At 42.9% G+C, this 26,276-nt stretch overlaps 1 protein-coding gene across 2 annotated transcripts in view; it reads right to left on the bottom strand.

The window, feature by feature from the left end:
• Positions 1–381: 381 nt before the first annotated feature.
• Positions 382–26,276, bottom strand: part of adarb2 (adenosine deaminase RNA specific B2 (inactive)) — a 214,361-nt gene continuing 188,466 nt past the window's right edge. For both annotated transcript variants that reach the window (XM_084938858.1, XM_084938859.1), the window contains 5 exons: positions 24,115–24,266; positions 22,435–22,603; positions 16,397–16,578; positions 7,094–7,275; positions 382–4,921 (listed from right to left, as the gene is read on the bottom strand). In XM_084938858.1, the coding sequence (XP_084794984.1) occupies positions 4,745–4,921; positions 7,094–7,275; positions 16,397–16,578; positions 22,435–22,603; positions 24,115–24,266 (862 nt within the window). In that variant the 3' untranslated portion in view covers positions 382–4,744. The remainder of the gene's footprint in view (positions 4,922–7,093; positions 7,276–16,396; positions 16,579–22,434; positions 22,604–24,114; positions 24,267–26,276) is intronic.

The following is a 26,276-nucleotide window of genomic DNA, read 5'->3' as shown; positions in this document are numbered from 1 at the left end:
AGGGGTGGAAGCTACTGAGGAGACATGCCTTAAACTCCCTGCGCCTCCCCCCTCTTCGTCCTCACTCGATTCTTCCTCCAGGCTAATTTTTGGTGGCTGGTCTGTGTGACACCTGCCACTGAGCTTAACAGAGATTAACCATTTCCTCATGGATTTCCCCTGGGAGATGCAGGAGAAGGGAGGCCTCTTTAATAATAGTCTGGATGCTCTGAGCCTCAGAATATGATGGCACAAAAAGGTGGCCATGAGAAAATGTGAACAGGCCAATATCAGTGCTCAGTATAGACCAAATATTCTCCATCTACCGGGTCAAACGTTCTCTTTCACCCTGCAATCAAACTGACAGTAAATGTGACGAGAAAAAAACTTCAAAGACCAAAATAAAATTACAAGATTTTGAGGTTTTATTCACATATACAGTACAAACATTCACTTTGTATTTGTTACTGAAGTGCAATTTACAGACCTTAGCAGCAATTCTTCATAGACTTTAATTTACATCTTAATTAGACATTTTAGAATCTCTTTCACATCTTTGTCAACTTTGTCTTTTATACTTTTTCTATTTTTTTTTTTTTACATATGTACACTGTTTGTAGAATATTGCCATTCAGACACAGCCTATATTTATTATATCTCTGAAAATAAATGTGTGAAAATCTGTGATGGCTAATGAAGCCACTATCGAACATGGTGCAGAAACGGTGACAAACGTCGACAAAGCAAGTCAAATGTGCAGCGCGATGCGATGAAGGACCAACTGTGTGTTCACACACAGACGGCGTTTACACAAAATCCGAGATTTGAGTCTGCTGCATTTTTTAGCACAGGTAAGGTCTAACAACTGGAGTGCTCTCACTGAAACTGCCATTAGCCTAGCTTGGATTACCAATGTTGCATTAGTTACATTAAATGTGAGCACATCGAAGAGGACCTCTTATGCTTTTCTGTAATGGATGTGGATACTTTTCTAGTGGTTGATGCTTGTATTAAACGTGGCCAAAGTTTTAAATACCAGGGTAAATAATCCCTGTGAGCCAAAAACCCAGGCTTCACACAGAGGCTCAAAATCCTGAACATCGCTTTGTATAAAACTGTTTCAAACCTTCCAAACTGAACTTAAGACGAGACATCAAATGGAGTCGAACTAGGGCCGAGCTGTACTTTAGTGTGATACTGATTTGTACCACAAGAAGGCGCCATGAGTAAATGTAGCCTTCATTTTACACGTTCTTCTTACCCCGCAGCTGTAAAAGGCTGATGACTGAGTATTGTTGTCACCCATTGGCAGACATGGACCCCCAACTTTGTGAAGACGATCAGTGGAGAAAAGATGTCACCTACGATTTTCACTTGCTACCCGACCGTATCTGCTGAAATTTTTGGACAAGTTCGAATCGCAGTCCGGTCTTTAAGTCTGACGTCATTAGCTGTGTCTGGGCCCAAACTCTGCTGCAGGTCCCGAAGTCAAACGATCACTGCAGCATCAATCAGAGTTGAAAAACTGTCTAAATTCTTTCATCTCTAATAAAATGATCAGCGTTCCTGCTCTACCAGGCGTAACAATTAAGTTTAACATCCAGGCATCCATGAAAACAGAATTTATGAAGTTTAATGGAGTTCAAAGTTAGCAGGAAGTTAGCTAGTTTCCATCTAAACATAATATAACATGTTCTGACAGAACATTCTGAACATTTCTGAAACAAATTAAGATGTACAGCTCTGCTATCACTTCCCACATAAATGAAGACAGGAAAGTAAACAGCAGTGATGTTTGTAGGGTTGGGCTAGCTGGGATATAATGATATGCTACGTGATCGCTAGCGACACAGCTATGTTAGCAGAATATAAACAGGGAAGCTGGAGGATGAACGCTAACGAACGGAGGACTTTTTTCCACTCGATAAAAGTTAACATGAGTGTTCACAGTGGTTGGGGACAAATGCAATCACATGACAGGATGCTGCAAACAGGATGCTGCAAACGGACCAATCGTCAGTCAGGAGAACCAGCGAGATAATCCATCAATAGGAGGCTAGTCATTCATATACTGCTGCTGCATGGGCTGGGCTGTAGTTGCATCATAAGGTTTTGAAAACTGAGCTTTAAAATGATTAGCAGTGATAAAAACCGAGAGAGGCACAACAGCCTTATTAAATGCAGAGTAGTTTGGGCCCGGAAGCAGGGTTCATCACGCCTGGATGACCTCGACCTCAACGTCAAGGTCAGAGGTCAAGTCTTCTGAAAATCTTGCTAACGTGATAACTTGAGAAGGAAGTTACCTATGATTGGAGCATTTTGAGGATATGGGTGTAGTCAGAAGGACAAGCTAAACATCAGCATGCATCTGAAACACCTCAGCACAGCCTGGGGGAAATCGCTGCCCCCTGGGGGTGAAAATTCAGCTTCAATTCTGCAGAGGGTATTTTCAAAAAGGAGCTTTAACGGGAGAGGAGGTAGAATGGCTTATTTCAGATAACAACGGGCTGCACTTTGTCCCGGTTTAAGATAAAGATAGAATGGAGTGTGGCTAATGCAAAGCAACTCTAGTCAGAAGGAAGAATAAAAATACAGAAATGAGCGTAACAGGTCCATATGAAGTTGAATCTATTAAAACTGCCATTACTAAAGCTGGATTTATACACAATGACACAGTTTCCACTCATATTAAGACTTAAAATTTGTCAAGAAACTTTTTTAAAAAACTCAATCCCGGTGCATTTTTCTAGCTTACAGTAAGTTTGTCTTCTCTAACATGTAAACACACATCTGGGGCCTCACGGGGACTGCAGGAAGCGTGACTGACTGCCTGCGTTTTCTCACCGTCTGAACAACAGCAAGGATGAATGGCCTCCTTCTTAAACATCTAACAAAGTGATTACGCTGCTCACAACAACGGCTGCCAGCATGAATGAAAGAATGTGAATACAGTGACTCCACAGAGGTGGTCACTAAGAGTCACCTATAGACGGCAGCTCCAGTGCTATTAATCTTCATCGCAAAGTCCAATCACAACAACACCCAGTCACTCAGTGCTGCACAGGTGATCATAATGTCATTATGGATACAATCATAATAAATCCAGCTTTAGGGAGCAACATAAACCCTGAGGCCTGGTCTCTCAGGCAGGGGTGCATAATTAGGTAAAAGGGGATGTCACACAGTGTGTTTGAGTGCAAACTGCCCAGTTTTTAAGCATTTTGTTAAACACATTTTTATGTGGAGAATCACTTCTGCAGCTTTTTAAAATTTCAAATGTAAGAAGAAACTCTTCCACATGCAGTTTTTGTGTAAAGCCGCCCGTGTGTCCAGTCGTCTGATCTCCAGTAAAGGCTTAGCTCTCCAGCTTTGACACTGTAATGCTGCCAGGACAGGGGCGCACAGCAGGGGCAGGACAAAACACAAGAGCGACCACTAGATGTCACTCTCACTACTCTGAACTGGGCCGCACCGCTACCTTGACTAAAGAGAAAAACAGCAATGACAGAGCAATACGAAGACTATAAACATTTAACTGATTTAAAAGGACAAAAAAAAGGAAAAAAAACACCTAAAATGCTGCGTTCATGAAATATGCAAAGACATAAAATAGTGTGAGGTGCAAATTTACAAAAAGAAACAAAACAAACTTCACTCCAAGGTGGTCATGACCACAGAATGACAGCTTGCTCGGGTCATCAAGGCTTCGCTGATGACTCGCCTCCATAAGCAGCTGCTATTGGTGGCGACAAGATTAGCGATTAAGATGCGTGGAAACGGGCATGAAACCAGGTGGAAAAAAACAAAACAAAACAAAAACTCAGGTCAGGCAGGTCAAAAGACAAAAGGAGGAGAGTAAATACACCACTCCCCCTTCTCCTCCATCACTCCACGCACTCAGGGCGAGCTGTAATGGCTGCGTTTATGTACCTCGCTTTCTCTTTTTACCCAGAGGGGTGAAGATGAGAGGAAGGGAGGGATGGGGGAAAAAAAGGTGGTGTATTAACCTGTCCTCGTGTCATGTTAAACTCCAAGCGTGGCGGGGAGAGGTGAGGAGAGGAGGACGAGGAGGTGGAGGCAAGGGAGGAGACAGAAAAGAGGGCAAAGGAGGGAGCGACGGAGAGTCAAAGGGTGAGTTAAGAGGAGGAGGACAGAGATAGAACGAGAAAGAGAGAGAAAGGTGAGCTCTGAAGCGACGCTCCGTCCTTCTTTTTCCTCACTCATTCTTCCCTTCCTCTTTCTCTATCACCTGTCACTCTGACAGGGCCGGTAATTGGATGAGGACCTCTCCCTCTCTTTTTTCCCTCTGCTTCTGTCTGTCTCGCTCTCTCCCCCGTGGCTCTACTCCTCAGCGGGAGCCTTGGGGCCCGGAAATAGCTGATGACAAGATAGTGGCTGCCTTTCATTCCCGCTCAAGGTTACCCCACCCTTCCCTGACAGCCACAGAAGAGCTTGGGGGTGGTGGTGGTGGTGGAAGGGGGGGGGGGTCACATTTAGGTGGGTGTTTGCTTAAACTCGTGTGTTTGTGTGCTTAAAGAACACCAACTCCACCCTCGTGTCCCGTTTCTTTTCAGCCGTCCAGTCAACCTTCCGCCTGCCGTCCTGGGTGTACGTGGAGAATGAAATGCAGACACACACACACATGCTGGGCTGACAGCCTTGAGTTTAGAGGTTAAACTGGGTTGTGAAACATAGACTCATTGGACCCTAAAAAAAAAGAGATGGTTAAACAAGCACACCCTCACACACACACTCTCTCTCTCACTCAGTCCGACAGCAGGAACTGCTCCTGCTCTGGGGGTTTTTTGACCCAGGTGCCGAGGCCCATTTCCTGCAGAGACCTGAACCACTGCTGCTTCGCTGTCTGGTAAGGGCGCGCCGCCATCTTGGCCTCGCCGTACATGAGCTGGCGGTCCGCCGAGCTGGATGCGTGGATCCCCAACTGAAGAGGGCGAGGATGACCGGGAGAGCGAGGGAGAGAAAGTGATGGGTGGAGAGGGGAAAAAAACACAAGAAGAGAGAAATTGAGAGTCAGATAAGAGCGGAGTCAGACGTGAAGACGGGGATGGAGAACAGAAAGAGAGAGAGAAATAAAGCCGGGGCAGAGGGGCGAAAGGTTTAGCGAGCAAAACAAAGCGAATGAGCCGGCACAAATGCATTTGGGTGGGGGCTGGGAGCAGGCGCAGGGTGGAGGGGGCTTCAACAGCTGTGTAATCTCCCCATTTAAATTTCACAAGCAATTGAACATTCTCTGTGCTTTTTGTGCATTCCTATTGTCACGAGGGGTGGGGGGGGGGCAATGAAGATCGGCGGGGAGACAAGTGGGGAGAGAGACAGGGAGAGAGCAAAAGTTTGTTTTGGAGATTAGTGCGACTGCTCTTGCGTGGCCCCTTATATGCGGCACGCAGGGAGCACTTAGGGTGGGGGCCTCCTCGAGTACTTCTCCAAATAATTATGGTTTCATAGTCATTATGCTTTAACGGCCGCCATTTGGCGATGCAGGCAGTGTCTGTTACGTAAAGTTTCAGAATGGAAATGAGAGTGCGGCGGGTAAAGATCCGAGCTGTCAGTTTTTTGATAAGCCGCACAGACAGCAGATGTTGCCAGGCAGACAAATGTATCTACGGCAGAGAGGAGATTCCACATTTCCACTGCACACAGCTCTCTGCTTCTACGCGTGTCTGTGCCTTTTGACTGCTGGCATGCATCACTGTAGTTAATGCTTGTGTGTAGCGGCTGTGCGCACGGGATTCCTAATAGCAGTGGATTCCATATTGTTTCCAGCAATAACTGAGCGATGCCTTTGGCTTTGCTGCACGAGAGCACTTGCAAGGCACAGAGCGCTGAAACTTGTAAGATGTGATTATTGTTCAGGCTTATATTAATTAAATAGGACATCGTAATATTTTTCTGGGAACTAAAAGATACAATGTGGGCAGTGTTTTGTTTATTTTTAATTAACTTTTCATTTGGTGGAACTTTATCCGCAGCAGACATTTCTGCACATCATAGCAAACAAAAGAACGGTGTAATTATTAGTGTGACGGGCGCCACGTTCCGTTTAGGCGTTTTCTCTAAAACATCGAGTCTGAATGTTTGCTGTGAGAAAGTCCTGCAGAAGGAGTCAGTGATTCTGATGAATCGAATAAAACTGGAATTAACTAAGCTCATCTGGAGGTCACTGCAGTTCCTCAAATGCCCACTTGAGGCTCGAGCTGAGAGTGAATGCTCAACTTTACAAAAGGAAATAAACAGGTTTCAAACTGAAACAAGAAAATTTTTTTTGTCTTTATTGCTAATTTATGTCTTTATAGCAACCCTGAGGTAGCTTATATATATATCTCATTGTATTAACTGTATCAAGGCTCAAAGAAATGCATTATTGCTGCACTGCCATTGCAGTGCAGGAGCTGTCTGCTAGGCATCACCTCAGATGATCTGAGTCACTGATCTGGACTGATGTGGTGTTTGTCAAGTAGTTAACGAGCCCATCATAACTTAAAGACCTTCTAGTACCTTATTATGCTAGTAGAGCACTTCACTCTCTGACTGCAGTCTTACTTGTGGTTCCTCTGGTATTTAAACGTAGAATGGGAGGCAGAGCCTTCGGCTTTCAGGCTCCTCCTCTGTGAAACCAGCTCCCAGTTTGGATTCAGGAGACAGACAGCCTCTCTACTTTTAAGATCAGGCTTGAAACTTTCCTTTTAGATAAAGCTTATAGTTAGGGCTGGCTCAGGTGGCCCTGAATCCCCCGTAGTTATGCTGCGATGGGCCCAGGCTGATGCAAGTATTTCTTCTTCACTCACGTATTTTCTCTCCCTGTGTGTTTATACACCCTTTTCCCCTCACCCCCATTCGGTTACAGCAGATGGTCGCCCCTCCCTGATCCTGGTTCCTCTGTGGAGGTTTCTTCCTGTTAAAAGGGAGTTTTTCCTTCCTATGGTTGCTAAGCGCTTGGTCATAGGGGGTTTGTCTGATTGTTGTTTTTTTTTTTAATATTATATTGTATTTTGTAGGGCATTTACTATATAAAGGGCCTCGAGGTGACTGTTGTTGTGAATTGGTGTCATAAGGTCTCAGCCACTTGACCTTCGCCACAGGTGCCTTCCCTCACCTTGCGGTACAGTCTGTTCCAGCGGGTGAACAGGGCGTGCTTGCAGAGACGTGAGGGTGTCCCTGAGTCTCGTCTCCGTCCAGTTGCGGTGTTGACCACCTCCAACTGTGCGTCACCCAACGTCCAGTTGACGCTCACACACGACGCCTTCCCCGGCTGCTGATAATCGGCACTGCTCAAGCCTATGTGGAAGACAAGAAAATACAAATGACATTATGACATGTCACACGGTTTTGTGAGTGAAATTTTGCATCTGTATGTTTTCTGAACCTCTGCTTTGTTATTTGGTTTAACCTTCTGCCACCCTCGCCTCACTCTTGCCCTGAGGCTGGAAGACATACAGGTTTGCGGGATGCACAAAAACGATACGATGGCTATGTAAGTATTATGGTTTTGATACACCTTTAGAGAGCAGGTTGGAAAAGGAATGAAGCACATAAGCAATGTCTTTTTATGCTGTAAATATCATCTCCAGACTCTAAGATCGACTGCTGCCTACACTGGACTGTCACTCTGTTCTCCACTCTCTACATTTCTTTTTGAAATAATTAGCCTCGCAGCAAAGCACACAAAGCGATCAGCAGAGGTAAGTGAAAGAGAGACAGCGGTAGATGGAAAGTGGAGGTGAGCGGCGATCACACAGCCTCCGTGGAGAGAATTAGCCGCCTGCACTGAGAACACAGGCGCTGGCAGAGGTGCTGGGCCTGTGGCGGGAACAGAGCTGACAGCAGGGTGAGGAGCAAATGAGGGCTCAAGGCACAATGTTCCTGAGAGGCCAGCGTGGGCGTTTCATAGAAGCTGCATAGGAGTTTGGATTCACACCCGATTGTACAGCCTGAAGCAGCAGAAAATGTTGAATCTAAGCGGCACTTTCTGGGGCAGAAAATGTAACAAATATGGAGTGCCAAACTCTGCGTTTCTTCAAAAGGCCACTTGAGGCTGGATACAAAAAGCAAGTCAATCCCCAGAGACTCCCAAGTTAAAATGCCAATTTTTACTGCAGAAATAACTATATTTAAATCCTGGTACAAGAAAAATTTTGATCTCTATTGCTAATATGCCTTTCACACAGTATGGGTGTGGATTGCTTTACAGCTTAACCATTAAATTATCTCATGTATTAAAGATATGCACTATTAAAGTTTGCAGAGGGTATCAAATTCTCACCATTAGATGTCAGTAGATTGCAGATTGCAGTTAACTGAGTTCTGTTTTTGTACCCCTCCCAATTCAAGTACATAATCCTAGCTGCTATGTTTCAGTCAGCCAAAAGAGATCAAAACTATATTTAGATTATACCACATAATAGTTGTGGCCAGTCGGCATATTTCTACCAGCCTACCGATCAAATCTAGTTCTAAGGAACACTTCCAGCCCGCTGTTTACCTCAGCTGTCAATGCCGAGTGAGAAGTGTCCACCTTTATTTACTCTGGAAGAGGCTGTAAAACTTTCTGAAAGGATCCGATACAGGTCAATGAGCCAGAGAAGCTCTCTTTTGATCGATGACAGTCATACTGAAGTGAGTTGTTAGGTAGCAGTGTTGTTTTTGCTGCTGTTGGCTGCAGTTCATTCGTGAAATTTTCTCAGAAGTAGATGTAACAGTTTGACTGAGGCATTTAGCAAATAAATCCTCATACAATGTGAGAATATAAACAAAATGTTTATCAGAAGGAAAGAAAAGGAAAGGATACTCGAGTCTAATGTGAGCTGGCATAATGTTAGCTTATAACAAGCTGTTGTTGTAGCCTGCTCTTCCCATTTATCCAGTTATGGGAGGGTCGCATGTCTAACCTGCTGACAATTAGTAATTGTGACAATAATAAGCATATTTATACACGTTTTGTGTCTTAGAGCCCTAGCTTTAGTTCAGCAGATGAAGCTTGAGATGAAGAGGATGTCATTTTATTAAGATGCTAGTGCCGCTGATGACTTTTTTTCTTCTCCACCTTTGGCCCACTACGTATGTAGGCGGTCTCTAACCACATACATAAAATGCAATTAGTCGGAGGGGAAATGTCCTTCCCAGCCACAGCATTTCCATATAGTGGGGAAACATGGCATTTCCAGAAACTGCGAACCCGTCCCATATATTAGTTTTTGTAAGTTTATGGGAATGCATCAGTTTGTTAGAAGATGTAATTATCATTATTGTAATGATCAGTACAATATCTATTTAACTTAAAAAAATTACTGACTGTACCTTTAAGTATAAATTTGTTGCCATAACAGGCACAAACTACCGGCTACATATCACCTCGGCTTATTCTCTTAACTGCATTGCTCAAGTGTTTTTGGTGAGTAGAATTTTAGTGATATTTATTTATATATTAGCACGAGGGCGATTGTGGCTACGAGGGCGATCGTGTTTGCCTTGTAATTGGAAGGTTGCCGGTTCGAGCAACAGTCTTGGACAGTCTCGGTCGTTGTGTCCTTGGGCAAGACACTTCACCCGTTGCCTACTGGTGGTGGTCAGAGGGCCCGTAGCGCCAGTGTCCGGCAGCCTCGCCTCCGTCAGTGCGCTCCAGGGCGGCTGTGGCTACAATGTAGCTTGTCATCACCTATGGGTGGATGACTGGATGTGTAAAGCGCTTTGAGGTCCTTAGGGGACTAGTAAAGCGCTATACAAATACAGGCCATTTACCATTTTAATTAGCACTTATCCATGTCTGTCCGACGCACCCATACAGTTCACAGATGTGAACCAAACTAATTTGTAGTAGCTGATAAATTTGTACTCCAAACATGGTCCATTCTGCCTCTAAAAACCGACATGACAAAGGCCAACATGCCAAATGCGAGACCTCACATTGTTGGTCCACAAACAAATGGGTGCCTCAGCCATCTGTCATGCACAGTCTGTGGTTAAATCACATAGGACAAATGCCTCCTAGAACTAAATTTTGATTGTATATTTGTATGCACACTAATTGAGATCATGTGTTATCCATTGATAACTGCTGTATTTTATGTAAAGCTACCTTTAAAGAACTGGAAGGCTTTTCTGGACTACTACAGAAGCATACTGGGCCCACTCCCTATGTAGATAGAAGAGATGTACTTAGAGGCGATTATATGCTAATGAAAAATAAAATCAATGCTGTATTACATTTCTAGGAATAGAGCCCTGTAAATTCTGCACACTGGAGCATTAATAATCACAGCTATAAGAATCGCTGTCTTTGATTCCAGCTTGAGTTATTTATTACATCATGCAACATTAAAGGCTCCCCTTATAGAAAATCAGCGGGCAGAGTCTCTGTGACGGCTGAATAACAGTTGCTTCTGATCTCATCGCCTGACAGACAGCTTGTTATATTACAATACCAGATCTACAATACCACAATACATGCCTGCAGATCATTTCCTCCTTTTCCACACTGATTTTCCTGTCTTCACTCTTCCATTTACCAATCTCACCTCTCCTTTTCTGTTGCTCCTTGGAGCTGGAATGAATCGCCTGCCACGGTAACAATCCTCCATGTCTCTTATGTATTACCCATCTCTTCTCTCTTGTGCAGACGCACCTCTTTGAACAAAAGACCCTCCTATCCATCCTGCTTTTTTCCACTCCTCTCGCTCCATTCATGGCTCATTTCTTCCCTTCAATGGGCTTGACTCCTCTGTTTCTGTAATAGCCAATTTGATGTTTCCTTCATTGAGGACTTGATCAATTTCTCTTCTGGGAAGTGTTTGGCAGACATGAAAAAGGTAGAATTAAAGCCTTTGGTTATGGGATTCAGAACTGTACAGTACACACAGGAGCAGCTTAATATCTGAGGCTGCTGTGCATTCATGTGTACACAGTGCATCTATCCTGCATTATTGTAGTACTGCAGGGCTGTAAATGTGTGCCTTGTTGGGTGGAGAAGAAGTGGAGGAGAAGTGAAGCAACAGGTATGTAAAAAGAGGAACTTACTCATTTTCTGTGTCAACGACTGGATTATAAATGAACAGTTGCTGGCTCAAATCCTTTAAAACACTTTCTATAAACATATTTTAAAGACCAGATTTTAAAGAAAGGTAACCCAAGAAAAGGGAAAATGCAGATTTTAAATTGATTTCATTCATTAAGGAAAAAAAGCTATCAAACTCTATTTGCCCCTATGTGAAAAAGTAACAGTCCCCCTTGTTAAGTTATGAATTCACTGTGATTAACCACATTTTTTGAGTTCAGTTTCACTAGCCACACCCAGGCCTGAGCACTCGTTGACCTGTTGGATCAGGAAATCCTTTAAATAGAAAGTCTTTGTCAAAGCAAAGTAGACTAAAATATCTCAAAAGTCAACACAACATGCCAAAATCTAAAGCAACTCAAGAACAGCAGAGTCAGTCTGGAAAGGGTTACAAAGGCATTTTAGGACTTTGGAACTCCAGCAAACCAAGGCTGGAGGAAAACTGGGGAAAACTACGAACAGCTGGAGTGGCCTAGTCAAAGTTTGGACATAAATCCAATTGAGATACTTATGCATGACCTTAAACAGGGATTCATGCTCGAAACCCCTCCAGTGTTGTTAAAGACCTGCAAAAAGACCAACCATGACCCAAAATTTTACGGTACATGGCCGCCTTCATTGGCCTCTTAGTGTGGTAAAGTTAGCAAAAAATCAGCCCCAAAGCATTATGTTTCCACCTCCCTGTGGGGACGGTGTTCTTTGGGTCACACACAGCATTTCCCTTCCTCTAAAAATGAGACATCAAGTTGACGTCAAAGAGCTTGATTTTGTTTTATTTGATCCCTGCAATTTCTCCTAAGCCTTCTCATTTAGATGTTTACTGGCAAACTTAAGACGGGTATGTACATTTGCCTACTTAAGCAGGGGGACCTTGTAGGCACTGCAAAATTTCAATCCATTATGGTGCAGTAGGTTACCAATGTGGTTCTTGGTGATTGGGGTCTCAGCTGAGGATCTGTCACCTTTCTTATGATCATCCCATGAACCATCATCTTTCAATTTCTTCCATTGCCGAATGAACACACCAGGAGTTGTCACGTTGTTACCAAACTTCTTGCTGATGGTCTTGTAGCTCAGTCCAGCCTGCGCAGATCTGCAGTCACTGATGTCTTTCGACAGCTCTTTGGTCTTGTCCATGGTGGTGGAGAAGATGGAATGGAAGAAATTGATACTGTAGACAGCTGAGCTTTATGCAAATAATGACCTGAGATCAGGAGTATCTGTAATTGATTGATTGATTGATTGATTGACTGCAATCTGTGTGCCACATGGACATATAGCCAATCTGTGGAAGCCAGAATAGTTGCTGGGTTGTCAGAGATCAAATACTTATTTGACTCAATGACATGCAGATTAATTTATAATTTTTATGTAATGTTTCTTTTTTAAGAAAAAACAAACAGATTTTAGGTTGATATTCTGTCTCTTAATTTCTTTTCCCAAAAAATAATAATAAAAAATAGTAACTGATCATTTTATTGTAAGTGAGCAAACTTATAAATTCAGCAGAGGATCAAATGTTTAACAGCACCACTGATGGACTGCCCATGATTACTTGATGTTAATAGGTAATGAGTAACTGATTACATTTTTCAAGTAACTTTCCTCACAGTGACATCATCTTAATGCAAATATGTATCAGACCTCAGAACAGCAAAAGCTAAAATATGAATTTCAACATGTAGAGAAAAGAGGGTGTAGCTGTAAAACATGCATGTGCACCGATCTATCTGCAAAGCTCCAAAAGTGGAGCACGAACATTATTAATGTTTCCTTTATCTGCTGTTGTTCCGATTCCTCTTATCCCGAAACAACAAAGCCCCGCCACAGTTTGCGTTTGCTCAACAGCAGGACGAGGAGTGAAGGACAAGTCGGTCCATCGATGCGTTTGGCCCTCAGGGTTCAGGTGTAGGCGCTTTGGCTGTGTGTGATAAGAACGGGCCCTGCGATCCCCAGGAATTTCTTCTGGGGGTGTCGCTTTTAAATAACCCTGGACTCACAATAGCCTGGGAGCTCATCAGAGGCAATGAAAGGCTGGCGGAGGAGATGAGAGGAATGGGAGGGGGCGATACACGTGCAGACATCTGAATGTGAGTGAAGCTCTGCGCTTCTTTATTCCCGCCCTACCTTGCTGTCTCCCCTTGTTTTCCTCAGCCTGTCTCTCTCTCGGTACGAGCTCCCTCTCAGATTGAATGGCTGTCCGATAAGGGCTGTGATTACATTGATTTGGCGTAGGGCCATCTCCACTCTCTGTCCATCTCTCTCCCTGCCTTCACCCTTCAATAAACTACTCATAGTACTGCAGGTGCAAAGATCTGACAGTCTGAGACACACACACACAGAAAACACACAATCACTGTTAGAGAGGACGACAGAGCATGTGCAGGACACCTCAAGAAATGGCGTAAAGGACATTCGACAGCATTAGTGTGGCTTTAACTGGTGGGAAAAAGAACCTATAACAGTCATTAAACACTCTTTGCAGCTATGATAAAAAACGGGATAAGGAAGAACGATGAACAAAAAGATCAAACCTGACCACAATTTTCAAAATATTAACCGCAGCTTGTAATATCTAAAAGCAAAGACTCAAATGACTCCATTTAAAAAGCCAAATCATGAGAAATGCTCGCTGAGGCTGCGGTCTGAGGGTTCAGTGATAAATTCATCCCAGCAACCATCACCAGAGGACATTTCAGCACAATTATCAATCTCGATAAGGACGGGCTTCAGAAAATCTTCACCACCAAGGCAACCAGAGAGCCCCTGCGCCCTTCAAGAAGAGCATGCAAAGCCATGTATAGTAGATATGGAGATGTTAGCCACAGAGAGCTGTTGATATGATATAATGTGTTTCCCTGTAAGTGACTGTCACTCTCTTTGTTTATATCAGTGATCCCTAACAACCAAATGTGTCCTACATCTCTGTGCGTGCCTGTCGCTCAGCGGCTCTGCCTGGCCTAGATCTGAAGTGATGGCTGATGCAGTTTCTACCAGTTGGGTGTCATTCACATCCTCTTCCAGCATTCATCCTCACTACAAACACAAGCCTCGAGTCTCAGCGGAGCCCTGGAAGCAGACGCGCCAAACAACTTCTTAGTTTTTGCTTGTCTGACTGGCAAAATGTAAGTGTAGAGAAGAAGTGGTGTACGAGTTTGCTAAGAGTGCGAGAACGTGTGTTTGTGTGTGTGTGAGAAGGGGGTGTAACATATGATCTGTTATGATGCATCGCGCCCGTAGCTGAGTACTGTACACGAGGACATTTATGTAGTGCAGATCTCTAAGCATGTGTGGGTAAGTTGCTATATGAAGGCAGGGTGAGAATAGAAAGCAGACTGTAAGCTGAAAAGAGGAAATACAGAAAAGGCTGAAAGTGATCCAAGCACTGAATACATGTTTAGTGGGTTTTAACAGTTTTGCTGAGTAGGCTACAGGCTGGTGCTTGTGTTTAAGGATGTTTTAGGGGTATTCCCAAGAAACAACCTGTTGTTTCCGAAAGTGAGTTAATCCACATTGAAGATCACTTTACAGGAGACTCAAACATGTACTTTTAGTATCCAAAGTAATATCAGAATAACTTGGGAGTTATGAATGTACTTTGCTAATCAAGCTAGCTAGCTTCTGCTCTTACACTTGAAAGAGGAACCTACATGTTTATCCTACCATAGACTTTAAAGTTATCAATAAAGTTAATGGACTATTATTTTGAAGCCTTGGTTTTGTCATTTTCGCCCACAAAACACTGGATTTTGAAACACGATCTGACTGTATATGGATGACAGGGTGTAGGTGGAGAGGACTACAGGGATGACCCAAGAACACTAGGCTGAATATAGCCCACCTAACAGGACAGTCAGTTTATCCAATTTAAATCCCACTCTTCAAGTCTCTATCCTGTTTCTGCTGGCGTGCCCCAGGGTTCAGTATTAGGGCCTCTTTTATTCATTATCTACATGCTCCCTCTTTGCCAAATATTTTGAAAATATAATATCAATTTTCATTGTTATGCTGATGACACCCAGCTCTACATTTCCTCCAAACCTAATTCATCCCTTCCACCTTCTCCCTCTTGAACTGTCTTATGGAGATCAGATCTTGGTTCTCCTCCAATTTTCTCAAACGTAACAGTAATAAAACAGAAGTTTTACTCGTTGGCACAGCCTCTCCCTTAACCAAATCTCACAGTTTCTCCATTAATATTAAAAATTCCCCCATCCTTCCCGGTCTGCATACTTTCACTTACGTAACATTAACCGACTTCGTCCCTTCCTTATTCCCCATGCTGCTGCCATCCTTGTCCATAGTCTTATTACTTCCCGGATCGATTATTGCAACTCCCTCCTATTTGGTCTCCCCAGTAAGTCCCTCCGTAAACTTCAACTTCTTCAGAATTCTGCAGCTCGGGTCATAACTCGTAACTCCCCTAAGAGACTAAATAACTCCAATTCTTCAACAGCTTCACTGGTTGCCCATAGAAGCCAGGATAAACTTTAAAATATTAGTTTTCACGTTTAAGTGTATTCATAACCTTGCCCCTCCTTATCTCTGTGATCTGCTTCATATCACTACAGTTTCCCGCTCTCTCAGATCTTCATCTGCCACTCATCTTGTTGTTCTTCTGCTCGTCTTATCACTATAGGTCACAGAGCTTTCAGCTGCTCCTCAGCTCTGGAACTCACTTCCTTCAGCCTTAAGAAATATAGATTCCCTTCCCTTATTTAAGTCACAACTCAAAACCTACTTGTTTAAACTGGCTTACTCTCTTTAATACAGATTTTACTTGCTGTCAGATAGTAGGTTATTTTTTTGTATTATTTTAATTTTGTTGTTTGTGGCTGTATTTTGCTGGTTTCTGTATTTTAACTTATTAGAATCTATTTTAATCTACTGTTTTATTGATGTCTTTTTCTCTTTGTAAGGTGACCTTGGGTTTTAGAAAGGTGCCCTCAAATAAAATGTATTATTATCATTATTATTATTACTATTATTATTATTATAATGCTAACACTGAAAGTCCAAATCCAGTGGGTTACATTGGATTAGATCCCCCACATCAGGTAATTTTTTCCATGTAGTTTTCAATTATAATGAACATCACAATCGTGACATTTGGGACCTGTTCAAAGCAATGCCACCCAAAGAAGCTCCAAACTTAAAGCAGACAAAAAAACCCCCTCAGACCTTTATGTGCTACATCACAAGCAAAAAGTAAAAGTATATTGAAAAGATTTTTTTACTGTGTCACTTTCTATTGTGTGGAGACTTCCACAGTGCATAGAGTGTATTTATAAGTGTATTTTACAGCTACTGCCCAGAGTTGCTGTGTGGCTGATTATGTTGTGGTCATACCGCTGAGCAGGGGCTGGTTGCGTCTGTATGTGGCAGGCAGTGGGCCCAGGCGCTCCTGACGCTGGTTCAGAACTCTGCCCAGATGGCCCGTGTGACGCAGGCTGCCAACGGTCATGCTATGCAGGTACACTGGTTCCACAAAATGGCTCAGCAATGCCCCCTGCAGGCCCAGGATGTTCCATCTAGGGGTAGGGAGGAGGTGGGAGGAAGAAAAGAGAGAAGAAGTTAAGGAGGGAAGAGAGGAGAAAGGATGGAATGAACAGCATTCGTGAAAATGTGGGCGAAGGTGCGAGTGTAGGATGAGGTGTGTGGGTGAAAGGAGAAACGAAACGCAACAGTTGGCCAAAGATACGAAAAGGAAGGAGGAGATGGAGGGGTGGAGCGGTGGATAGAGAGAGGCAAAGTGGGGAAAACGAGACAACGAGGCAGGTGTGAGAGCTTCGACGACAGGTGGAGACAATTTGATCATTATCTTGATGTGGGACGTGATGAATAGCAGCAAGTGACCGCACACGCTTTTCACGCATAAACGTCCTCTTCCCCCAGAAACACAAACCGTCATCACCAACAACAACACCGCCAAAGGTCAGTACATCAGCATTCATTACCTGGAACAACACATTACCACGTGTGCATTCATCAGTGCCACGGAGGTTAATACACTGCAGGGCTGCAGGAGAGCCTCAGTCGACTGCTCGCTGCACGCGGATCTCCTTGTGGTTTGTTTAGCGATCCACAAGTGACACAAAATCACTGTGGGGCTAATCCCGCAGGCCACGTGGGCACCTCAAAGTGTAGCCAGCAGCAGATGCTAATTTATACATATAAAATGATAATTAGCATGTTTATTATAATCCCTGCCCTTCGTAAATGAAGAGGAATCCTGCTGTTTACCTGAGCTGTGCACCAGACTTTCATCGGAGGCTTCTAATTTTTACATCACTGTTCTTTTTGTTAATCAATGTCTCTTTATCATGGATGCAATTACACCCCGCATCCCCCCCACCACCCCTTCCCAGCTTAATAATCACTCATTACAGCTTCCTTTGCTTCCCCAAGCAGTCAATTAACATCACCGGCTTTCTGGGAATCACTTAAACGGGCTCACAAAGAAGCAGCCCGCCCGCCTCTGCTTTACCTGCAATCTGTCACCAAGATCTGTCCTTCCTTCCCAAACAGAGAGGAGGAATTTTGTTCAAAAAGCAATGCGCGCACGCCCAAACAGAAAATACTTTAGCCTGAAATATTAATTTACCCAGAAAGCGACACCGTGAATCAGAAACATCTTCTAATCTCATGCAAGAAAAGACAGCCATCTGGCTTGGGCGTGTGAATCTAGAGAGAGGAGAGGGGAGAGGACCTCCTCTTTCTCTCTCTCTCCCACCCTCAGTAAACGCCGACCATTAAAGTAATGTGTTCATCTGCATAAAACTGTGGTGGAATGGAGAACATCATCGTTATATGAAAGCCATTTAGGCCCCTCAATTAAATCCAGCTGTTGGCTTCGAATCAAATATTAGTGAAGAATCTTCACCGAGGCCCCGGCCTTAAGAAAACACGACGACAATCGGCGGGCGATGCAACGGCCACTGTTATCAGCTGTGTTTATGATAAGAGCAAAGATCCTAATATCCCCTCTGGTCAAAAGCTGAACTAACGATAATAAAGTGCAGGAAGTGGGAGGAAGTGGAGGGGAATAAAAAAGTAATGGGAGGTTGCAAAATGAGCGTGACAGAGGACAAAAAGAGTATCCAGGGGATTGCTTTAAGATTGCAGTGTGTGCTGGTGTGTGTGTGTGTTCACTCTGTAGCTCTAAGCTCCTCTCACTTCCACCTTCCACTCCTGACCTTGATAAACTGGCCCTCTGTGACCCACTCAGTTTAACGATGGCCACCGATCATTTACAGCGATATAAAAAAAAGAGGAAAGAGGAAGCTGTGGAGCAGTGAGAGCGCGTCTGCTGTCTGGCCGGGCAGGATGTGGTGAAGAAGGTGGTGAGCGGGTGGGCGGTGGGGGAGGAAAGCAGGGTTGTCCCTTCTCCCTCCCCCGTCACTCTATTTTTTTGTAAAGTAATTGCTTTCACCCCTGTTGGTGACCTGGGTAGATTTAATCACACCATCTCCACCCCTGGCCAACTGAATCAAATTGGTCAAATTAACAGCGGCTACACAGGAGAAGGGTTCACCTCTCGCTCGTGCGCTCTCTCTTTCTCTCTGTGTCTGTGACACACAAACGCGCGCGCACAGCAGCGGCTCAGCTGTAGTCCTGTACGGCTCGGCTGGCACAGCGTGGTGCTTACTAAGCTAAATTCACGGGTTCGGCTCCTGTTGAGGCAGAATCGTGGCAGAACAACTGAGACTATATTAAAAATTGATTTCAGATATTTCAGAGAACGTCAGGTGTAGAAGAGAAGAATTACAATTGTTGAATTTCTTTACTCGGTACAGCGGTAAATGTTTTTAGCCGTGCTAGCAAATCTGGAATATTTCAGTGGGAAGGAATGGCTTTACTGGAGACAATCAACTATTTGTGACATGCCGTTATAAGGGCTAAATTGCTTAAAAAGTAAAGAAATTTGTGTTTGAGCGATTATTACTTTGTTGTAACGATGCTTCTTGGCAATAAATCTTATCATGTGTGAAAGTTTCCTTTTCATTAAATGGTGCCACATTTGTAAGGGAAATGCATTTGTTGGTTGCTCCCATGAAAAACTTGCCAAATTTTTCTGCCAATGCCAAACAGCTTATTCGGCTTCATGGCCTAGGTTCAGTAAGATGCTGGAAACATTCCTCAGAGATTTTGGTTCATGTTGACATGACAGCATCACACAGGTGCTTACAGATTCTTCAGCTGCACATGCATTTAGCAAATCTCCTGCTCCCCCACATCCAAAAGGCGCTCTGTTGGACTGAGATCTGGTGACTGTGATCTCAGTGAACTGCCCGTCATGTTCAAGAACATTTGAGCTTTGTGACACAGCATTTTATCCTGCTGCAAGCACAAAGGAAATTTCTGGCACAACTTCACCTGCTTCCAAGGTGCACTAGGGAAGAGCAATAATCTAAAGAGGCCGAAGCTCCACCAACAGTAGTGGTATGAAGAATGACTTTATTACCCGATCAACGTGTTTTAGCCTGTGGCCTCTGCCAGGCCATCCAGGTGGTGTATAAAGGAGGCAAATATCCCCACACTACTGCACCACCATCAGCACAGGATGGCTCCATGCTTTCATCATGTTTATGCAAAATTCTGACCCCGCCATCTGAATGTTGCAGCAGAAACTGAGCACAGCCATAATAATAACAGATTTATTTACAATTAGAATCATTATAATCACTTATCACCTCTAATACCACCTCACCACTTTAAATTTGCAATGTATTTGGAAATATATTTAACATTATTACGTTTTTTTGAATATGTGTAGCAGCCTCCAGTGTGACCACACTTAAGCCTCCACTCTTCACACAAGGACAGCGTAAAGCTGGAGGCAGAAGAGTAAAGCTGTCCTGATGTATCGTGGCCATCTGTCCTAAACTGGCCTGACAACATGTGGACATGGGTTCTATAGTAGTTTTGCTCTCTCATCACATATTACTGGGTCACTGAGTCTGTTTTAAATTAACACTGTTGTGCCAGGAATAAGAGAAATCAATGAATTAGAAATAAGTGATTAAAACCACAGTTTTCAACTGTAAACTGCTGCCCACTAGTGGGCTGTGATGGCACTACAGGTTAGCGGTGGGCGGTACCGGTATTGGTATTGATACTGATATTGATATCAGATCGATACTAGTGCGAAAGCATCAATACTTTGTTTCTATCCTTTAAGTTAGGTACATAGCCCAATAAATTGTATTAAATATTTTTTTAGAAAAGAAAAAATATACATCAAACACGTTTAATGAAACGTGTCAGTGTTGACTGACGATTGATGTCTATTTTATTTATAGGCTATAGCATGATAAACAACAAAATCTGACCAAAAGCTTATTTACATTCTAGGTCTCAAATACACATAAAAAGCCTAAAAGTGTGTTTTATTGTTTTAACTTATTATTACGGAAAGTAAAAATCATCACAGCCATTTTGTGCTCAAACTGAAAATTACACATCTCATAAATCATAACTTGGTCTTGGAATTGGGCATTTTAAAGTATCGGTACTGGTATCGGTATCGGCAATAGTAGCCCTGTATTTACTTGGCATCAGATCAATGCTAAAATTTGCAGTCCAGAACCAACACTTCAGGTGGGCTAGGTGAGTAATCTAATATTTACAATGAAGAACATTTTAATTGTGCATTAATTTTCATTTATTTGACCAGTTTTTGACCTGAGGTCTATTTTTTATTTCACTTAATTGTTTGGAAATTGTAACTGACAGAAGAATTCATCAGTTTTAGAGAAATGGTACTGAAAAGGTGGAAAAAGAAAAGTCTTTCATGGCTAATTATCATCAACAAGCAGCTCACAGCAACAGCAAAATTAATCTATGAAAACGAAGAGAAGTAGCAACAAAAAGCGAGCACCTATTGTTGGTTTTTACAAGTGTGAGAACAGAAGACATCTTAGTGTTGATTAGAGATGTAATTAAGGTTTTGGGCAGACCACAGAGGTTTCTCTCTCCCTAAAGTGGGCTGCAGAAGCCTTGAGTTTGGAATATTAGTCATAGCAGCCTTTACCAACTATAGACCACAGTGTGTAAAGGATTGTATGACTAATACGTTAGCTAAATAACAGGCAGCACTACAGATCTAAACAAAGCCGCGATTAATACACTAATTCATTAGTATGGGATTAGCTATTCAAGTCACATATGGGAAATCAATAGTCACCCCCCCGGACTACAAAAGATTCCTCACTCTGCACAGCTCATGCTAACACAGCATCCCACACACACTCTGATGCATTAGGTAAATATCAGACAACCCTCTCCTTACATCACATCTAAAAGTGCTTTATTTAAACAGAGATCTTTCCTTCTCATAAGGAAGCTAATCTCCTAATAAGGTTAACCTTTCCACCAATCACTTTAGCTTTCATTTCTTAAGTAGACCAGACATCTCCCAGGTGAAGGGGGTGAGCTGTTTTTTTATCTTTTCTTTTCTCTTTTAAACGAGCACAATCCATGCAGCAATAACTGCAGTGCTCACTCATATAATTCGATTATGATTTCAATAAATGAGGCATAAAAACAAATTATGAGTCAAAGCTGCGAACTGAACAAAAGTAGCAATTTTTGAAAAGTGTATCTATCACCAAAAGTCAAAACTAAAACCTGTGAGACAAACCTACTTAATCTCAACAAGAGTGGGCGAGGGCAGCACTCTCCTAAGAAGCACTCAGAGAGGGGAAAGCTCTGCCAAGGAAGCTCACTCTCTGGCCAGAATGGACTTTTAAGGCAACAGTATTGTATTTTGTATATATTAATTGTTTTCTTTGTTCTTTCGAAACATACTTGAACAAGTTTGTGATGCAGGTAAAAATCAGATAAGAACAGCATGGCAGCTGTTTACAGTGATTACACAAACATTATGTATGTATAATAACTGGAAATGAATTCCTCAAGCTCATTAAATTATATAATACTACAGAATATTTCTAACTAATTAATCAGCTTATTCTCTTTTTCTTGAGAATACTTGGAGCCAAGTGGAAAGAAAGAAATGAGGTCAGAGGTCAAATGTGACCCACTTGTAAGATTCATAGTTTCTAAGTTATAAGGCTTTTTGTTGACAAATAAATCATTAAGTTGATCTTGAAGACTTTGGCGGATATAAACCAAATTCGATTGGCTTGTTAACATGACACCACTTGACATGCCTACAAGGTTTTACAGGAATTGATTCAAAACTTTTCAATCTATCGTGTTTACAGACAGAATGATGGCGCGCATGCAAACACAACCAAAACCACAACCTCCTTGGTGGATGTAAAAAAAGAATGGATGCAGGATATGTGTGTGTTATTCTGGACACACACAAGAAAATGCGACTTTAAGCGCAGGAAATGTTGGGAACACGTGAGCGCACTGACCTGGTGAGCTTGTCTGTGCAGGACATGGTGATGAGATGTTCACCCTGAAGGACACCGTCCCAGGTCTGGGCGGGTCCCCGGCAACGCACCGGCACCGTCCCCTCGCCTGACTCGATTTTAGTCCGCAGGTGACTCCGATGCTTCCTCATTAAGTGTCTGCTGCTGTGCACTGAAAGAATAATGCGCACGATCGCAGTTTTACTACTTTACAAAATCATTTCTTACTACACAACACCAGCCAGTGTCATGCAGTCTGCCAGTATTGAAGTCGCAGATCTCATCTCTCAGCAGTCAAGAGGGTTTTCCAATATGTCTTTAAATACATTACATGCAAATATACAGCACGTCTTAAGTAGGAGTTGAATTGTTTGCATGAGTTGCAAAGCTCTCAGCTGTTACAGTCTGTGTGTATGAAGCTGTGTACTTTCAAAAGGTATAACAGAGAAAGCAGATAAACAAGAAAACATTACTGATATGCAAGTTTAAAGTTTGGAGTAGGGAATTAAACGTATTAGTTTGCGACTGCCTGCTTCCTTACTGCTAATGAAGCAAACACCTGACTGGACTGTTTATGAATGCGTGGGCTGTGATTTTTGGGAGGGAGGAGGAAGCCTTTTCCCTGGAGCGATGCCCTTTTGAAAGTTTCTATTTTATTTTATTCAAACTGACAGAGAAATCCTTGCTTTATTGACACTGTTAGCAAGAGCGCAAGTTCCTTGGTCCATTTAAGACAATTTCACGTGGTTTAGCGTGGGCGTGCAGTGTAGCATGACCTCCACAGGTGCTGACAGTGGTCAGAAACATAAAGTCAAATGTTTCTTACTGTTTGGATCATGCCTGAGTGCAGTTTGCATGTTCTCCCCGTACCGCTGTAGCTTCTCTGTGTCTCGCTGCGTGTCATCCCTGTGACACTCTATAGCAATATATACGCCTTTGTTGCACTGTGACCAAATGTACATATGCAATTGCTGTTTCGGTTTCCTTTCTTGAACCTTAAACCCCACAGTGACACGCTCTTCCTTTTCCTCTCTCCTCCACGGCTGAGCTGACAGCAGCTAAAACTTAAGCGCCGACTTCCAACTCAGAAATGTTTAAGAACTGTCAGGAAAAGGTGCTCGGTAATTTTGTAATCTGTGAGAGTGCACAGAATTACATTTAAAAGGTTTAATGCCTAAAAAGTATAAAAGCTCTCTCTAATGACAGCCTTTCTCCTTCTTTCTTTCCGTCTGTGCGGGTTTCATGAAAATTTCACTGCGCTGTAGCATGTACTCGCAGAGCTTAAAAAAGCAGCATCAGTCAGCGAAGGACCAGATTACATTTCTGAACTCGTAGGCCACCAGAAAACTGCTGGGCAAACCATCTAAATGAATATACAATTTATATTCAGTAGGTAAGCAATAAAATGTCATCTAGTCAGCACGGTGCAACTGAAAAGAGGCCAAAGACAGAATGTGACATGAAAAGGATGGCAGCTTCTTGTGAAATAATACAAGGAGAGCGGTGGCTTTCAGAAAGTCTGCCAGAGAAAATGATCTCTTTATAACGTAAGACACTGTCTGAGAAACTGAGAGAATGGCAGCAGTAAAATGGATTATATGTGTATTAAAATAGCTGCGTTTTATTCATTGAATGATGTCGACTTTATGGAAAACAAGGAAACAGAAAGGGAGGGTTTCTTACGGTCAGCGGTGATTTCGTATGGAGAGTTGAGCCTCCCGTCTCCACACGGCGAGGTGCTGATGTACATGTGAAAATGGATGTTGTCTCTCAACCTGTAGCCGCACTCTTTGTGGTGCACAAATATCGACTCCTCCCAGTCCTCTGGCCTTTTACTTTGGCAGCATAAAAGGGAAAAGACAACAAGAAGGAGGGAGATTGATGAGAAAGGTAGAAGCATTTATCACAGCAAAGGACACAGATCTGCACTTTTCTTTTCCAATGATGAAGTGAGTTGACATGGACAGAGATGGACACTGGCCCTCTCTCTGACCACAGACAATTCTCCTCTGTCAGACGGAGTCCTGGACATTACTCATGCTGCCCATAATAGTCAAAGCAAACAGGGGAATGAGTTTAACCTGTTGGCAAGTACACACCTTTGAGTCACGACACTGCCATTGTGAAGGCCAAATGAAGTAAATATCATTTCATATAAAACAAATGTACAGAAAATGAAAAAAAGTACAGCATGGGTTTGAGTCCATTAACAGGAAGTTGTTAGATAGGCACTGATTATATGTACTCAGACAAGATTCAACCGTGTAACATGAAAATCACGAGTGGGCTAAAAAAGATAGACGAACTAAGAGATCCCAGGAGTAGAGCCCACAAAACAAACTGCAAAACTGTGTTCAGCAGCAGCAGCTCTGTACAACATGGCCACAGCAGCCACTGTGGGGAATTATACAACAAACATCCACTGACTGGAGCTTTCCTTATCACGTGACTTTAGCACTTCCTGTTTCAAATCACAAAATTAGTTGCTCTGTGTAATATGTGCTAACTGTCCCAGGTATCTGGTGGACTGTTTGGCTAACATTAGTAGAAGTCGTGTATAGCTAACAAGCTATGATCATAACCAATTCTGATTGTGAAAGGTTGATGTGTAGTCCATATGTTCTAGTGTCTGCACTCTATGCTTCAGTAGCTTGTAGGACCACCTTTAGCACCAATAACTTGCAGTAATCATAATCGGTATGAGTTTATCAGATCCTCACATTATTGTGCAGGAATTTCTGCCAGTTCTTCTTTACACTTTATTTCCACTGTTGCTTCAGTTTATTGAGGTTTGTTCTCTTAAGTTTGTCATACACATATTCAAAACTTTAAGTCTTTTGTTTTTCAGCTATTCTGTTGTAGATTTGCTGGTTTGCTCGAGGTCGTTATCGTGTATGACATTGATTTCAGCCAAGCTGTAGTTGCTGGACAGACAGCCTCACATTTGTCTCATGTGAATACAACGGCCATCTTAATCAGCGGTCCCCAACCCCCAGGCCATGGACCGGCGGCGGTCCGTGAGTCGTTTGGTACCAGGCCGCAAGAGTTGAGGCTCGGGTGTGAAATTTATGGTTTTATGGTTTCCCGGGGTCTTTTCCCGTGTTGTAGTTGTGTGTTTTACAGTCATGTGAGAAAATTAGGACACCCCATTAAATAATCGGCTCTTTATTAAGAAATGTTCACATATCAATGTCTAATCGTGTTTTCATGTGTTACTGGAAAAGAAAGTGACTTAATTGCAATTAAACAACAAAAATAAAAAAAATTACACATCAAAAAAAGATATGAACAAAAATGTGTATTAATGGAGGAAAAAGTTAGGACACCCTACCCCCTAATAACCAGTGTTGCCCCCTTTGGCTGATATAACTTCAGTGAGACACCTTTTGTAGCCTTTTACCAGTCTCTGACATCAGAAGCAAGTTTGGGCCACTCTTCAATGCAGAATTCTTTCAGCTGTGAGAAGTTTGAGGGTTTTCTTGCATGTACAGTCTGTTTCAAGTCACCCCACAGCATCTCAATGGGATTAAGGTCAGGGCTTTGACTTGGCCATTCCAGGACTCTCTACTTAGTTTTTAGCCAGTTCTTGGTGGATTTGCTGGTAAACTTTGGGTCATTGTCATGTTGCAGTGTCCAGTTCCGCTTCAGCTTAAATTTTTTAACAGATGGTTTCACATGTTCTTCAAGCACCCCCCAATACACAGTTGGATTCATGATGGATTCTATGAGCTGCAGGTGCTGCTGCAGCAAAGCATCCCCAAACTAGGATACTGCCACCTCCATGCTTCACAGTTGGTATAAGGTTCTTTGCCTGGAAGGCTGTATTTGGTTATGCCAAACATGTC

Source organism: Perissodus microlepis, chromosome 9, assembly GCF_051167445.1.
Source record: "Perissodus microlepis isolate ML-2025 ecotype Zambia chromosome 9, ASM5116744v1, whole genome shotgun sequence".
Classification (NCBI taxonomy): Eukaryota; Metazoa; Chordata; class Actinopteri; order Cichliformes; family Cichlidae; genus Perissodus; species Perissodus microlepis.
Note: the sequence above shows the minus strand (reverse complement) of the source record. Positions and strands in the feature narration are given on the sequence as shown.